Below are 16,413 nucleotides of genomic sequence, written 5' to 3' on the forward strand. Positions count from 1 at the left end.
ATAACAAATGAAAACAAAAAAGACCGTGGGAAAATCCCAGGCCAATGCCCTCCAAAATGAACTGCGGTCACCGCGGTGAGTTAACGCGATCCATACCCACATGTTGTTATAAGTGGCAACTCCAATGTTTGTCTTCAAGTCGCGTTTAGGCTCGCCATTTTTCCCCCTCTGGTGATGAACCATGATCACCACTGCCATCATGGGCCAACAAAGAATAGTGAATAGTTGAACGTAAAGGATATGTCTCCTTACTTGTACTGGCACACATGCGTCACAACTTCAACTTATCTCTTATCTACATATGCGATTCCCCATCAAACAATTAATAGAAACACTAGTAACAAATTAGCCTCAGACATCACACAACAATATTATTTTTAGCAACCTATAGATGTATCTAGGTGTTCACAGAGCAACAAATTCTACAAGTATATAGATATGTATACATATTGTCTATACGATCTATATAATTTTAACAACATACAAATATGTGTATAGTTATGATAGCATGCAAGTATGGATGATTCACTTGAATACCTCTCTATGACACAATAATGGAAGTAGGAGGACGAGATCACTGAAGTCCTCACTTTAGTCTTAGATCTGTGAAATGGAGGAGGAGAATTATAAATGCAATTTAAGCCAGTCCACGAACCAGATCTATAAAGAGAAGAGATGTGGTTTCCCACCAATACCTTAGCTAGATGAGAGAGCTAGGAGAAGCAAAAAGACAGGTGGTGTATCCTTCTCCTCACTATACTAGTAACTGGAAAGCATAGTAGAGAACTTTGTTTGACCTGCAAATTGAAAATGGTTATTCTACTTAAGACCCTTACATATAAATTTGATATTACTAGAGACTTTGGTAGTTTTCTTGTTTTTTGGTTAATTTCATTTTTAATGACTAAATATATCAAATGATGCAAAATAAACAAAATAAGACATATCTAATGTGCCATACGTCCATACACAAATTTCGTATTTTATTACTATATTTAGCTTCTGTCTGATTTAAAATATCCTTTGGAAAGGAGAATTTATAATTTGAATGTTCATATATAAATCATCCAAACCTAGAAACAAATGTAGACCAGATGTTCGTCTGTGTTCTTAAGACTATGCCTTATTGAACAAAAAATTCAAGGTAATTTATATTTTTTCCTTACAATCACAAAATAATCCAAGATAAAACACTAAATCATAAACCCTAAACTATTTCAATTCTAAGAACCCCAAATTTAAAATTCTAAACCCTAGTCCAAAAGTTTCTGAACCCTAAAAATCTTTTTTTTTTGTTAAAAATAAACCCTAAAGACAAAACTCTAAAATTAGAAAATGATAGATTTAATACTTTTGAAATAACATTTTCGAAAACTATTCTTCTAAACAATTCTAATTTTTATATGAATGAAACTTTCCATAATCAGAATAATAAATAAGATTGAGGAATCATATAAAGAAATTGAAAATTTATTAGATATCGAATGGGAAACTAATAAGAAGGAGCCTTGACTAAATCAATGATAAGGTATGTTGCTTGTGGAAAGCGCACACCTCTTACGTAGAAATGTCTGAAACAGCATCAAAATATGGGCCCTCTCAATTCCCAAACAAAATATGAAAAGACAAATAGTAATAAACAATAAAAACTAAAGTCCAAGCGCGTAAAAAAAAATCCTATTTCACTCAGAAAAACCAATTTCTACTTCAAAATATCTTGAACCTATTTAAACTCATCACGAGCCAATGCTTTAGAAAGCAAATGTTCTGCAAACACAGAAAACAAAACAAGAAAAAATGGAGCACGAGATTCCCGTAGGGTTTCGTTTCTATCCGACGGAAGTTGAGCTGATTTCGTTCTACTTAAGATTCCAGCTTCACGGAGGAAATGCAACCATTCACAGTCTCATACCCATCCTCGATGTGTTTAGCGTTGAGCCTACTCAGCTTCCAAGTACGTATGCAACCATCATTAGCTATATATATGATGTCGACGATTAATATTGTATCGTTGATTTCTGATCAATAATTATCTTATATATAGACAGAAGAGGATTATAAGGATACTTCTCACTGAAAAGTTATACGTTTTGCGTTTCTTAAGTGAATAATGCGATCATATAGAGAGATTATATGCATGAGACCTAGGTTTAGATTGCTTGTTTGCGTTTATGTTCGTTTTACCTGTCTAAAACATTTAATGTAAAAATCGTTTAAAAGAAAATCAAATTTCTAAACTGCATCATTTTTTTTTATTAAGTGCATCACTGGTTTCTCCGCTATCATACACAAATGTAGCTTTTGCGGTTGGTAACGATTGTTGGTGTTTTGGAACAATCACAAAAAATGTTATAGATCGCTTCAAACCATTCTTCAAACCGTTCTGAACCTCTTAAAATCAAAAGCTGGTTCCAGATAGCGTTTACGGTTGTGCACGATTGCGAAATGATAAATTTGTTTCTTAAGAAAAAATTAAAAATATTCAACAAAAATTTAAATTGAAATAATAGAAATTATAAAATGTATACATATTATATTTTAATTTATATTATAAAACTTTTAAAAAGTATTTTCTATAATTTAAAAAATTTAATAGTATGATTTTATAAATATAATGTGTATATTTATTATAATATTATGATTTTAATATTTTTATAATTATATAAAATGTAAATATTATTAATTTATTATTTAATCACTGTATCAGTCGTACAAATTTCTAGAAAATGTTTAAAACTGCAACCACCCGCATCCGCTAACTCCCACAACCACAACCGTTGCGTTTCATAATTGAAGCGAAACTTAAATTAAGTGTTCTTTTCTAATTGTTTGTTGCTTGTGTTAAGATTAATAAGATGCTAAGATATTGAGTTATTTAGGAAAAGTACGCACTAAACTTAAACGTGAGAGAACAAAAAAAAAAAGAAGAAGAAATCGGGGGTTACAGTGATTTTGTTTTACCAAATGAACCCGAGTTATTATCGAAAAAGAAGAAATCAGGGTACAGATATTATCGTAAACAACATTAATTAAGTATAGCGGACCATCCCACTAAATTTGACATTCGCGTTTATGTTCAGGAAAAAATAGGTTATACAAAATGTGAAAAAACAATTTGGCATATAACCGCAAACGGAAAATCACATAAATTGTGGTCTTACGCCGGAGAGGTTTGTTTTATGTGGATGTGTATTTATTTGCAGAACTTGCGGGAGAGAGGTGTCGAGGAGACGCAGAACAATGGCTTTTCTTCGTGCCAAGACAAGAGCGGGAAGCTAGAGGAGGAAGACCGAGCAGGACCACTGGTTTAGGATACTGGAAAGCAACTGGTTCACCAGGGCCTGTGTTCTCGCCTGATAATCGTGTAATCGGAGTTAAGAAGACGATGGTTTTCTACACCGGGAAGGCACCTACGGGGAGAAAGACAAAATGGAAAATGAATGAATATAAAGGAATTGACGAAACAGCCAGTGCATCTACCATCCCTAAGGTGCCTAACTACATTTATAATGAACACTTTCAAAAAAAAAAATGAACACTTTCATCAAATTCTATTTGTTTAAAACCACTTAAAAATTTCCTATTTGATTTTGACTCTTTTTCAAGTACCAATTATTATTATTATTATTATTATTATTATTATTATTATTATTATTATTATTATTATTATTATGTGTCACACCGTTGAAACAAACATGTGAAGTGTATAACTAACCAAACAAGCTTTACAATTTTTTTTACAGTAGATTAAATATTAAACTAACTACCCTTTGCTTATGTCCAAAACTCCTCTGTAGGAGGAGTTTTTATATTTGTTTTACAAAAAAAGTGTGCGTTCGATTTTTTTATAAAACATACAAGTTTTGTAGTATTTGAAATTACAACAACTAACAACAACTAAAAAGAAAAGAAATTACAACCACTTACATGAAATGATAAATACCGAAACTCACGCGTATGGTAATTTTCTAATAATTATTAATAATATATTCATATTATAATTTCTAACTCAGTATCAAAGATACTGTAAACTTTGCAAAAGAAATGTCGATTCATACATTCGTTAGAAAAAAGAATGTCGATTTTCCCGATCAAAAAGGTTTTAACATGATATTTTTGTTTTTATTAATATAGCTGAGGCACGAATTCAGTGTCTGTCGGATCTATATAAAATCCGGAAGCTCGAGAGCCTTTGACAGACGCCCCACGGAAGCTTATGTCATAGAGAGAAGGCTTCCTCGATTTGGAATTGAGACATCATCTCGTGCTACTGCTACACAAAGCAACTCTGAGATGGTTGGTGGGCTATCACAACTCCGAGAGAGAAAGCTTCCTAAGAATAGTGTTGAGACATCATCATATGACACATTCACAACCTCACAGGAAACATCATATTCAGGAGGAGGAGACCAAGTTCAGTTGCCCGTCAATGATACTACTACTATACAAAGCATTCAAGAGATGGTTGATGGGCCTTCACAACTCCGAGCGAGAAAGCTTCCTTACAATGAAGTTAAGTCACAATCATGCGCCACAGTATCAACCTCATCGGAAACTTCATGTTCAGGAGGAGGAGACCAATTTCAAATGCCCGTGAATGCTTCTGCTACGCAAACCATTTCAGAGATGGTTGATGGGCTATCACAACCTTTTTGGGAGTGGGAACAACTAAATTGGTCTTAAGCCTATCAAATTGCATCTTATACCTACTCTACGCCCTTTATTTTTAGTTGATAATATTGTAGACTAGGGGTTGATCCACGATTGACGACGCAGAGAACTTATTTTTAATAAATATTTTAACACTTGTTTTTTCTTTTGAGAAATGTTTGATTACATATTATATGTGTATCATTATATCCATGATTTTTCTTCTCTATTTTATCATTTCTGAAGTTTTTTTATTTTATGATATTGAGTTTCAATTTTGTTACGGTTAACTAAATTTCAGATTTTTCAGATAATTTGAATGAAAATTAGTTTTTGTTTTGACGTTGTATATCTTTTGATATGTTTATTTTATTTTAAACTATTTAGTTTCATTTTTGTTCTTAGTGTCTTAGGGTCTAACTGATAATCATCTCGGAAATACTAGGAACACATAGGAAAAGAATAGATGGGAATAAAATTATGGGAATAATGAAGAACGATTATTCCATATCAAATTTAGTGATGAACAAATATGTTCTTTAATTTTCTACAATAAAAAGAATGAGAAGGAATAAAAAGAAATGACTATTCCTTTTGAATGGTAAAATTTATTAGGAACATTAAAAAATACATTATTCCTCTTCATTCTTTGGTCACCAGTTAGACCCTTAGTCAGATTGTTTTATATTGCGTCTCTCATTTTTACTATGCAAATACCAATTCTATATTTTCGTATCAGTATTCTATGTATACTTTTTTGGGAGGAATTTATGACGTAAATATTTTATAATTTTACACATTTATTTGGATACAATAACCATAGATCTCTTGTTTATATCTAGAGAACAATTTTTCATTTTAATAATTACTAGAATTCAACCTGCATTTACGCAGATATTTTTCATTTTCATAATTTTATAAAAAACAATTTAATATTATTATAACTTATTTTAAAATATATTATGTAGTTCTATAAAAGTGTTGTTGTTTTGTGTCTTGTCCAACACTACTAATATATAAGATTTATTTTTCTATATGTAATTTATTTTTTCATCTATTGGTAATTTTGTTGCGATGTTTTTATATGTAAGTTACCTTCTTCATGACCTCACTGAACCATTCCAGTGATCTCTTCTCTCTTGTTACACAATAGAAATAAGCTCTTTTTGTGTTCCTTCTATTGACATCAAATCGTGGCTGGTACCTTCTTTAACGGATTTTTGGTTCTTGGGGTTGTTAAGGATGTCTCCAAGTAGATTAATTAATGGGTCACACTGATCTCTACACTTACCAGAAGCAATTAATACATCGTAATTTCAGTAATTTTGTGCTTGGGCCATCGATCAACATGATCTCAGAAACTTTTCCACGTATACTGATTATATATATATTTAATTGATACATAACATAATTCTGAAAAAACACGTTTGAGATGGAAATTTTCTCAATGCAAATTTGTTGAGAAAATATCTTGATGTGATATTTTCCCAATGCAAATTTCAAAATTAACATATTTATATATTTTATATTGTACGCAGTTTCATTTAAGCGATATATATTTAATATGACTATATATTAGATGTGAATTCATATTAAGTTATTGGTCACAAAATTTTCAAAATGAAGATTTTTAAATTTTCTAGCAATTTATAACCATTTAAAAGAATTCAAAATATAACATATAAGATTTTTTTTTACTATACAGTTAATGTGATTGTTACTATAGTTTAGAAAAATGAAGAATATTTTTTGTACAATACTAATCAATTTAATAGTTAGTTTAATAATAAATATAATATATGTTTAGATGACATATCTATTTTTCTAAGAATTTTTAAAATAATTATAACGATAACACATGACTAATTGTTTGCAATATTTCACAATAAATATATAATGAATTGTTTGTCATCTTGCTTTGAATATCATTTTTAATTTAGAATTACTTTTACGTTTTAAGTTATATTATTATGTTAGCAAAAAAAGTTATGTTATTAAAGATTTTAAAACCAATATATCATGATATTATATACTATATTTGACTATATATGTCTAAACAGAAATATTGTTTTCTTTTTTACCGTGAACCGGCTGACAATTCACAAAGAGGTTTTTATTTTATTTGTTAACAACATAAAGAGGTTTTTATTATGTGGCGAATTTTAATTGGATAGGTGATGTCATACAACCCGGTAAAAGATACTTTCCCTCTTTAAGATTCTTTCCCTTTTCGCATATAAAGAAGAAGGTAACGTATGTAACCCAACCCGAACCGAACAAGATAAATCAGGAACGTTAGGTAAAAACTTGGATAAACGGAACCAAAACGCGAACGGTTCTGTCCGAACCACCTGTTTTGATTAAACGCTTATATTTAATCAAAGGCCCATCGATACTCTCTCTCTTTCTCAGACATACTCCAATCTTCTTCTACTTTGAGGTTCGTAATCTCTTATGTTCTGCGATAATCGAATCGAAATTGCAATTTACCCTCGTTGATCTCTCTCTCTCTATTATATCCATAATTCCTCAGATCTGATCCTTTTTTTTCTTGTATTCCTCTCTCATTGTCTTTTACAGATCCGAAGATTCGCTGATTTACAGGTAATTTTCTTTCTTTGATTTTGTTTCACGATCGCTTAGGATTCCAGATCATGTAATTCGAGATGATGATCATGGTTCGATTTTGGATAATGTATATTGATTTTGTTGTGGTTGTGTAGGTGTTAAGGTTTGTGATCTCTTTTTTTTATTTGGGTGATTGAAGAATGGCTGCTCCAGTGCCTCCAGGAGCACAAAGACCAAACAATCCTCAGAACACCGCTCCTCCAAATCTCACCCCCAATTCTCTAGCTGCCAACATGCACAACATGAACATTCACCGCCCACCTCCTCCCATGCCCGGTTCTGGTCCCAGGCCTTTTGGTCAGTCACCACCACAGCCTTATCCTCAATCAGCAGCTCCTTCCTACGGTGTCCAACAACAACCTAGACCTTCTCCAATGTCTAGGCCTGGACCTCCTCCTCCTGCAATGACTAGACCAGGTGGACCACCTCAACCTGGCGGGGTTCCCTTTGGAAGACCTAGTGGTCCACCTTCTAGTCAGCCACCTTTTGGCTCTAGACCACCTGGTGCTTTCCCAGCTTCTCCTGCAGCTCCTTCTTCAGGAGCACGCCCGGTTGGTTTTGGTTCACCTCCACCTATGGGACCTGGCATGTCCATGCCTGGTGGTCCTGTGACTAATGGGCCTCCTCCTCCGATGATGGGTCCTGGTGGTCCGGGTCCCGTCACAAACGGGCCTCCTTCGATGATGGGTCATGGTGGTCCGGGTCCCGTCACAAATGGGCCTCCGATGATGGGTCCAGGGGGGTTTCCCAGAGGACCTCAGTTTCCAGGTGGTCCTATGATGGGTCCACCGCCTCCATATGGACAGCCTCCCAATGCACATTCTCTCCCAGGAGGTTCACCACTAACTTCGCCTTCTGCTCACTCAATTCCTCCCCCAGCAACTTTTCCTGGTCCCCCTTATGGCAGGCCAGGCGGCTTTCCTTATGGAGCACCACCACAGCAGGTACTATCTCTGAAGCTCTTGATGTTGGTTTGATGAAACATGCAATGCCTTTATTAGAATGAAATTAAAACATGTTCTTGATTTGACTGTGTGACAATTTATATATTTCTTATACTGAAATTTATAAGCCTGATTGCTTCTAAAATTTTAAAATTTGTAGCATCCTTCTACTCCTGGCACTCCTGGTGCTATGTACGGCATGGGTCCAGTGCCAAATCAGTCAATGACCACTGTGTCTGGCCCCTCGAAGGTTGATATTAATCAGATCCCAAGGCCAGGTACAAGCTCAGGTCCAATCATGTATGAAACTCGCCAGGAGAATCAGGCTAATCCTCCACCTGTATGTCTTATAATATCCATTTGTAAACTACTGTTTCATCTTAAGTGAGTCTGAACTAATGCTATTTGTTTCCCCTGAATCTCTTTTTTTTTTGAAGCCTACTACTGTTGATTATATTGCTAGAGACACTGGAAATTGCAGCCCACGTTACATGAGGTGCACAATCCATCAGGTAAGAAACTATGAAACGGGGGATGTCTTGAGCTAAATGTTACTCTTTGTGTGTTTTAATCTGAATGATACCTTGCTTTGTTTCCTCAATAGATCCCATGTACTGTTGATCTTCTTTCTACATCTGGTATGCAACTGGCGTTAATTATCCAACCGTTGGCGCTTTCTCATCCGTCTGAAGAGCCTGTCCAAGTAAGATCGAACTGTTCCCATACTCAGACTTTTCTGATCACTTAAGGCATTAGCATTTTGACGTTCATGGATTGCACTGTTTATATTTATTGTGTTCTCATGCGTGTATGAACCTATGTTATTGAGCAGGTTGTGGACTTTGGTGAGAGTGGCCCTGTTAGATGCTCACGTTGTAAGGGATACATCAATCCTTTCATGAAGTTCGTTGACCAAGGAAGGAAGTTCATTTGTAACTTGTGCGGTAAATATTACTTACTGTTCCCATAAATAAAGTCCATCGATAATAAGTTACTCCTATATCAACTGCAATAGTGAGTTACGAGAAAACTAAAAATATTCCACAGTAGAATTATACTGTCTTACCTTACTGAGTTAAAAGTAATATTATGTGAAATTTGATTTCACCTCGAAAATCTAGTCAAGGAAGATGCAACTACAGTATTAAGAGAAGCGGCTCCCTATAAATTGTTATCATCTTAATCATTTTGTTTTTGTCAACCATCATAACCAAGTAGGACCTCAATAATTTGGAATGTCTTTGTGATCCATTTTCTAATTATTTTGCACAGGATACACTGATGAGACTCCCCGTGACTATCAGTGTAATCTGGGTCCAGATGGTAAACGTAGGGATGCGGATGAAAGGCCTGAACTGTGTAGGGGAACTGTTGACTTTGTTGCTACCAAAGAATATATGGTTAGTTTGTCAACTTTTCTGATTATTTTGGGGACTTACTTTAGTAAGGCAGAATATGTGCTTTCTCTGTTTTGCAATACCTCTTACTACTAGTGTTAATGAACAAAAGTTAAAAAGTAAAAAGGTACCTATAAAATAAGGTTTGCTTTCTAGCCAAGAGTTTTGAGTTTTCTGTGTTGGAAGAGGATACTAATATGATGATCAGATCTGTTTGTTGATGCGAAGAAAGCTACTTGATTCATTGGAACCAGATGGAGATAACAATCAATATCTATTTTACAGGTACGAGATCCAATGCCAGCTGTGTATTTCTTCCTCATTGATGTATCAATGAATGCGATTCAAACAGGTGCAACTGCAGCTGCTTGCAGTGCAATCCAGCAAGTCCTCTCAGACCTTCCTGTAAGTTTTCTCGTTCTATCCAATTATATACACATGTACCGGACATTGTACACCTGACTACTGTTGGGTGGTACTCAATTAAGTGTCCCTGTTGGAGAATGTTTTAGGGATCCTTATTTAGTATTGTATTAACTCTCTATTTAATGATCTCTTCCTAAAGTAATTCTGTTATATCCGAAATCGTAGACCATTTTATTTCACTATAAACAAAGTACTGATAGGAGGATCATAGAGAAAATAACACCCAAAAATATTGGAAAACATCCCATATCCAAACTATGTCCCATAATACCTGACTTGTTGATGTGGATAGTTTTTTTTTTGGTTGCTGATGTGGCATATACTTGATGAGCTCATGTACCACGTGAAAAATGAGCTGGGAAATTGGGCTAGGCTATGGTCACTAGAGTAATGCTTTTTAGTAGACATTCTTTGAAAACGTTGTTGTTCGTTTTTAACAAAGTCGTGTAATCATTTTGCAGGAAGGGCCTAGGACATTTGTTGGAATTGCCACATTTGACTCAACAATACACTTTTATAATTTGAAGCGTGCACTGCAACAGGTGATTTGTTACATTAGTTATTTTTGTTTCTTTTGCTATACTATTTTAAGGGGAATTGTAGTTTGTCTTTATCTGCCTTCTGCCTTCAGTATCATAGATTTTAAAGGTGTTATCGTGCTGCAAATAGCTTTTCTGTATCACTTGGCTGAATAAAATTTAGACTGTTTAAATTTCTTCACTTGAAAGCCACTCGTCAATGCAATAAGCATGATGACGAACAACCTATATTGTTTTAAATATGGGAAAAGTTCATTTTATATCTTCTTCTGTTGCTATAATTGTAAGAATCTGTACGCTCTCTATTTCTTGTTAGAGTTTTTTTATATTGTTAATTCCGTTGTGATTTTGATTGCTCTTCTTATGTTCTGTGCAGCCGTTGATGCTCATTGTTCCTGATGTTCAAGATGTTTATACGCCTTTAGAAACAGATGTCATTGTTCAGTTATCTGAGGTAAGCTCTTGACGACTTGCTTCGTTTTTTACGGACATTGGTTATCCTTGCGTCTTCTTACTCTCTCTGTTAACTTTATTCTGTTGGAATTCAGTGTCGTCAACACCTAGAGATTTTGCTGGAAAGTATCCCAACAATGTTTAAGGAAAGTAAGAGTCCTGAATCTGCTTTTGGTGCAGCAGTTAAGGTATGTTATTTCCAAACGTAAATGCTCAGATAGAAGTTGGATGCAGTTAGGTGATAGGCATAGTTTTACGAGTTGGCTGATTGGTAAGCGTAAACAAAATATCTGAGTCAATAATTGTGGGAAAATGATTGAATTGCACAATGGGCTGGGGATGTAACAAAGTGCATATTAGGTGTATTTTTCTTCTTATGCCATTGGCTCATGTATCTACAACTTTCTTTTCCTCCTAGGCTGCATTCTTAGCGATGAAGAGCACTGGAGGAAAGCTCATGGTGTTTCAATCAGGTATGCTTTTGGATCAGTGCTTTTGATTCCAGTCACTTGTAATCAAACTCTGTATCAACCTATTGTATGTTTCTCTTTTAGTACCGGTTCATTCTTCTTCGTTTAGTACCTGTGTAACTTAACTGATTAGATAATCATCTCCTCCACAGTTTTGCCCTCTGTTGGCATTGGAGCACTTTCTTCTAGAGAAGCCGATGGGAGGGCTAATGCCTCTGCGGATGAAAAGGTACACATGCATTTTTTTTGGTTTCTTATAGTGCGCTCTGAAGTAAATGTTTAGTTTTAATTCATTTCTTAGGGTATTCCCGGCTTGTTTTGTCTTAAAAAATTAATATCATCTGGTCCTGACATTGCTGTCACTATTGAAAGTAATTCTTCTTTAATATGATATCAGGAGGCCCATAAATTACTACAACCGGCAGACAAAACCTTAAGGACCATGGCTATTGAATTTGCTGAATACCAGGTACCAATAGATACGATGTGGGGAATTAACCAATTGTGTTTTGATCTCCATATCAGTTATTTACTATGTAGCAGTCTCTTAGTTGATGCAATATATTTTGCTTTCTAACGCATCCGTACATGCCACAGGTCTGTGTAGACTTATTTATCACAAGTCAGGCCTATGTTGACATGGCTTCAATTTCCGAAATTCCAAGAACTACCGGAGGACAGGTAGATTCAAATATTTATTTATCCTTCCTTTTGTTGCATCCATTTGCATAAATGGTGCTGTTTTTAAGCTCCTCGGCATATGGCATCACCCTCGTTAAGCTCCTTGTGCAATGGATTTTAAGCTCCTTGTTTTGTTTTTTTCTTGTATTTAACTTCCAATTGTACTTGGTTTCCAGGTTTATTGCTATTACCCTTTCTCAGCTCTTTCAGATCCACCCAAGCTCTACAACGATCTTAGATGGAATATCACTAGGCCTCAGGGTTTTGAGGCTGTTATGCGAGTTAGATGCAGTCAGGTAACACTTTTTTTCTTGGTAGATAGGTCTCTCCATATATCACTTTGCAAAATTCAACGTTAGGTTATATTGATGAATACAACAACTCCTGCCGATTATTGTAGGGTATTCAAGTGCAAGAATACTCAGGGAACTTCTGTAAACGCATACCAACTGACATTGATCTACCTGCGGTGGGTGCATCCTCCTTTAATTTGTTTTATTAGGTGTCTTCCGTGTCAAGAGGGAGACAAGCGCAAGTTTTGTATAATTTTGTTTCATTTTTAACGAACCTTGAGCCCTATGCAGATTGACTGTGACAAAGCTGTAATGGTGACATTAAAGCATGATGACAAACTGCAAGATGGAGCTGAATGTGGTTTTCAGGTTTACTTTGTCCTCATGTTAATTGGCCATGCAAAAATAATTTTCGTGCCGAATGTTGGTTCACCAGTTTTACTTCATGTTTACGTTTTTGTTTATGATTTTTTTTTTGGTGGTTTTCAGTGTGCTCTTCTGTATACGACCATAACTGGAGAAAGAAGAATTAGGGTTATTAACTTATCACTCCCTTGTACAAGCATGCTCAGCAACTTGTTCCGCTCAGCTGACCTAGATTCCCAATTTGCTTGTATGCTGAAACAAGGTAGGTGTCTTTGTTTTGTTTTTGTTTTTTTTTTCATGCTTCTGAATATAATTTGGTGTGATATATAATCTATTGGTGTTTCCTGTTTTACGTAGCGGCTAATGAGATCCCTACCAAGGCACCTTCGTTGGTAAAGGAACAAGCGATAAGTAGTTGCATCAGCACACTCTCTTCTTACCGTAAATTCTGTGCTACCGTTACATCAGCTGGACAGCTTATTCTTCCCGAAGCACTCAAGCTGCTGCCACTATATACTCTCGGTATGTCCTTGTCACTTAATAGTCCACTTTAGTTTGGTTTGCTCCTTGCACAAGACCTTTTCTATGCACTAATTACAAGATGTTTGCTTTGCATAAATGGCGTTTAGAGGTGTTGGCCCGTTTTGCTACTTTCCATGAGCGCTCGCATGACATGCTTTGATAAATTAATTTTGATACTTAAATCATTAAAAGATGTAAAATGCAACATAAGGCGTCGTAGAGCAGAACTGATGATGTAATTTATTTCTTTCAGCCTTGACCAAAGGTGTTGGATTACGGCCGGATGGGAGAATTGATGATCGATCATTTTGGATAAACCATGTGTCGTCATTAGCTACTCCTTTGGCAATTCCGCTAATTTGTCCAAGGATGATTGCTGTTCATGACCTTGATACAAAGGTATTGTGGAGGAGCTATATATATATATATTTTTGATGCTCACGTGTTTGTTAATACTCTTTCCCGATGATTTTTTCTCTTTAAATCTATCAGGATGATGAAGAAACTGTAGTTCCTCCTTCGATCCCATTGACAAGTGAACAGCTTCGCGACGATGGAGTCTATTTTCTCGAGAACGGTGACGATGCTTTGATATATGTTGGGGAGTCAGTAAACTCAGATATCCTGATGAAGCTCTTTAATGTTCCTTCAGCTGTTGACATTCCAAGTCAGGTATGACGATTCATCATCATCTTGATAGGATTCATCAGTTCATCTTTATTTATTATTGATAGAGGACCCTCTTTTCTGAGGATGGCGAAACCTGACTAACATGATGTTTTCCTTCACAGTATGTGCTGGAGAAGTTTGATAATCAGCTCTCAAAGAAGTTCAACGATGTGGTGAATGAGATAAGGAGGCAAAGAAGTTCTTACCTACGGTATCAAACATATATATATATCTTCTTTATTTAGTGGTTTCCGTTGTAACCTTTTAAAATTCCATTCATGTTTTTTTCTCTTTGCAGCATTAAACTGTGCAAGAGGGGAGATCCAACAGGTGAGTTGGCTTTCAAAGTTTACTCTTATGCATATCTAACTTTATGAAGACTGATCAGTTTTTGAACTCTGTTTTATCTCCTCAGGAATGTTGTTCTTGTCGTATATGGTGGAGGACAGGACAGCAGGTGGGCCCTCGTACATGGATTTTCTGGTTCAGGTTCACCGTCAAATCCAAGGCAAATTGAATTGACTAGTCTCTCATGTCTCCTCCGTTTCATGTCTTCAAAAGCTTTAGACTAGCAGCAGAGAAAAGAAAAAAAAGGAAAGACAATCTTGTTCCTTTGTATATACTTTTGGCTGGAAACTTCATTTTTATTCTTCAAGTTCCTTTGTGCTTGAGAAGTTATATATTCAATGGAAGATGGAAGAAGGGGGCGAGAGAGAGATGGAGGAGAGCATGTTTTTTTTGTGCCTTTATTTATAAAAAACAGTCTTTTTGGTACTTAGAGAAAGGTTATTTTAATTTTTGATAAAAAGGTTATTTTAATTAATATTTTTCGACAGTATTTTCCGGATGTATCCCTATTTTTTGCCTGCTATTTTTTCTGTTGCATTGCATCAACTTGAAAGAACAAAACATTTTGCACTCTATAGTCGACCGAAATAATAGACACTTCTCGGTTTGTTTAATTACTGGTTGCAACCAGATGGGGATCAGCAAAAAATCTGGATAAAAATTTGGACACATTCAGTATCAGTTTTCTTACAAGGTTTAACCAGCTGGTACATACATTATGGTATGTGTTCGTGTGACAATAACTCTCCTTTGGTTTGAATTAGAACAATCTTTTGATGTAAAAAAGAAAAGAAAAAACAAACTTCCTATTAATCCAACATAAATAAAAACTGGTCCATGAAGAAAGCTCATAAAATTTATGTCATTTAACTTATTTACAAGAAGAAGTTCTATCAATTCTTTTATAAATAGAGATGTTTCTTAATTGAGAAGAGAAACAACTCATACACACAAGACACCATCAACCATATGCCTTGTCACTACTAGCCATAATCTCATCAACAACAAGAATCTCCGAGTCCACTTCTTATTTTGGCTATTAATCTTAAATTGCATATTTGTTTTCTGCAAAACTCTTATTTTATTTATTCTCATCTTAAATTGTATATGATGTTGGTAATTTTCCCTTTCAACAGTAAGATAGTGGAAAATATATTATTTTAAACGACGAAAACATATTTGAAAGAATATTGTTGAGTTTGAGTGTGGAATTTTAACACAAAAATGTTATGTGAATGTAATGTAGACGAGTGCATAATGTTTTTGGAAGATTATTAAAATACTTAAAAGTTAAAATTGTCATATTTTTTGAAGACAAAAAGGATTAAAGGGAGTTTATTAAAAATACAGACTAACCTCTGCGTAGAGATACAGTCTACATATAGATTTTCTATCGAAAACAATAGTTTATATTCGTGTAATTAGTGAGAACCAAAATTTACCATATTTTTTTATAACTCGGAAGTATCCGGTGAGCCGAATCTAACCGACTAATCTTCTGGGAATCTGTCCACCGATGTCAGATAGATCCGGTTGTTCGCAATGGAAATTAGATATCTATATCGTATGGTCACATAAACGGATAAATCTGAGGTAATTAGGTTTCGAATCCGGGGTGCTTTGCTTAGAAACATTCTAATGGCACAAATTATTCCATTTAGGTCAATCAACCATGAACATGAACAAGCTTCTAAGAAGAGATTTTTTCTGGAGCAACTTTAACCAAAAAAAAATCTATTTTTATTTAGAAACTTTTTTAATCGTAGAGAAGATTGCAGTGTCCTTTGTAATGCCAAAAAACATTTCAATTGTCAAAATGTGTGGAATAAGATCATTCTGAAATTCATCATTGATTTTTCTTGTAGATGTATTTTTCAGATCACATTTTCCAACGGATTAGGTTGTTTCTCAAAAGAAAAAATTGGCTTTTTTGATGTAATGTATAAATATCGAATTTAATTTAATTGTTTTTAATAAACAAATATTGAATAAAAAAACTCTTACACGAAAAAACAGAAAACCCAGAA

At 34.8% G+C, this 16,413-nt stretch overlaps 2 protein-coding genes and 1 long non-coding RNA gene across 3 annotated transcripts; 2 read left to right on the plus strand and 1 right to left on the minus strand.

Moving 5' to 3' along the window:
* Positions 1–797, minus strand: LOC130496575 (uncharacterized). The gene is made up of 3 exons (XR_008935740.1): positions 696–797; positions 538–603; positions 1–295 (listed from the first exon to the last, which is right to left on the minus strand). It is a non-coding gene; the product is annotated as an uncharacterized LOC130496575 (long non-coding RNA).
* Positions 798–1,741: 944 nt separating this feature from the next.
* Positions 1,742–4,887, plus strand: LOC108809426 (putative NAC domain-containing protein 61). Its single transcript, XM_018581564.2, has 3 exons — positions 1,742–1,954; positions 3,204–3,490; positions 4,135–4,887. Exons 1-3 carry the CDS (start codon positions 1,798–1,800, stop codon positions 4,681–4,683), a joined length of 993 nt encoding a protein of 330 aa, XP_018437066.1. The 5' UTR covers positions 1,742–1,797; the 3' UTR covers positions 4,684–4,887.
* Positions 4,888–6,914: 2,027 nt separating this feature from the next.
* On the plus strand, positions 6,915–14,876 carry LOC108812535 (protein transport protein SEC24 B). The gene is made up of 26 exons (XM_018584817.2): positions 6,915–7,090; positions 7,231–7,254; positions 7,374–8,222; positions 8,383–8,562; positions 8,660–8,734; positions 8,827–8,925; positions 9,055–9,166; positions 9,495–9,622; positions 9,905–10,024; positions 10,507–10,587; positions 10,961–11,038; positions 11,133–11,225; positions 11,456–11,510; positions 11,660–11,736; positions 11,905–11,976; positions 12,105–12,188; positions 12,365–12,484; positions 12,589–12,657; positions 12,773–12,850; positions 12,971–13,109; positions 13,205–13,369; positions 13,623–13,768; positions 13,862–14,041; positions 14,161–14,249; positions 14,337–14,368; positions 14,454–14,876. The coding sequence occupies exons 3-26, from the start codon at positions 7,419–7,421 to the stop codon at positions 14,558–14,560; spliced, it is 3,183 nt and encodes a 1,060-aa protein (XP_018440319.1). The 5' UTR covers positions 6,915–7,090; positions 7,231–7,254; positions 7,374–7,418; the 3' UTR covers positions 14,561–14,876.
* The last annotated feature ends 1,537 nt before the right edge of the window (positions 14,877–16,413 follow it).

The sequence above is a fragment of the Raphanus sativus genome, chromosome 6, assembly GCF_000801105.2.
Source record: "Raphanus sativus cultivar WK10039 chromosome 6, ASM80110v3, whole genome shotgun sequence".
Lineage (NCBI taxonomy): Eukaryota > Viridiplantae > Streptophyta > Magnoliopsida > Brassicales > Brassicaceae > Raphanus > Raphanus sativus.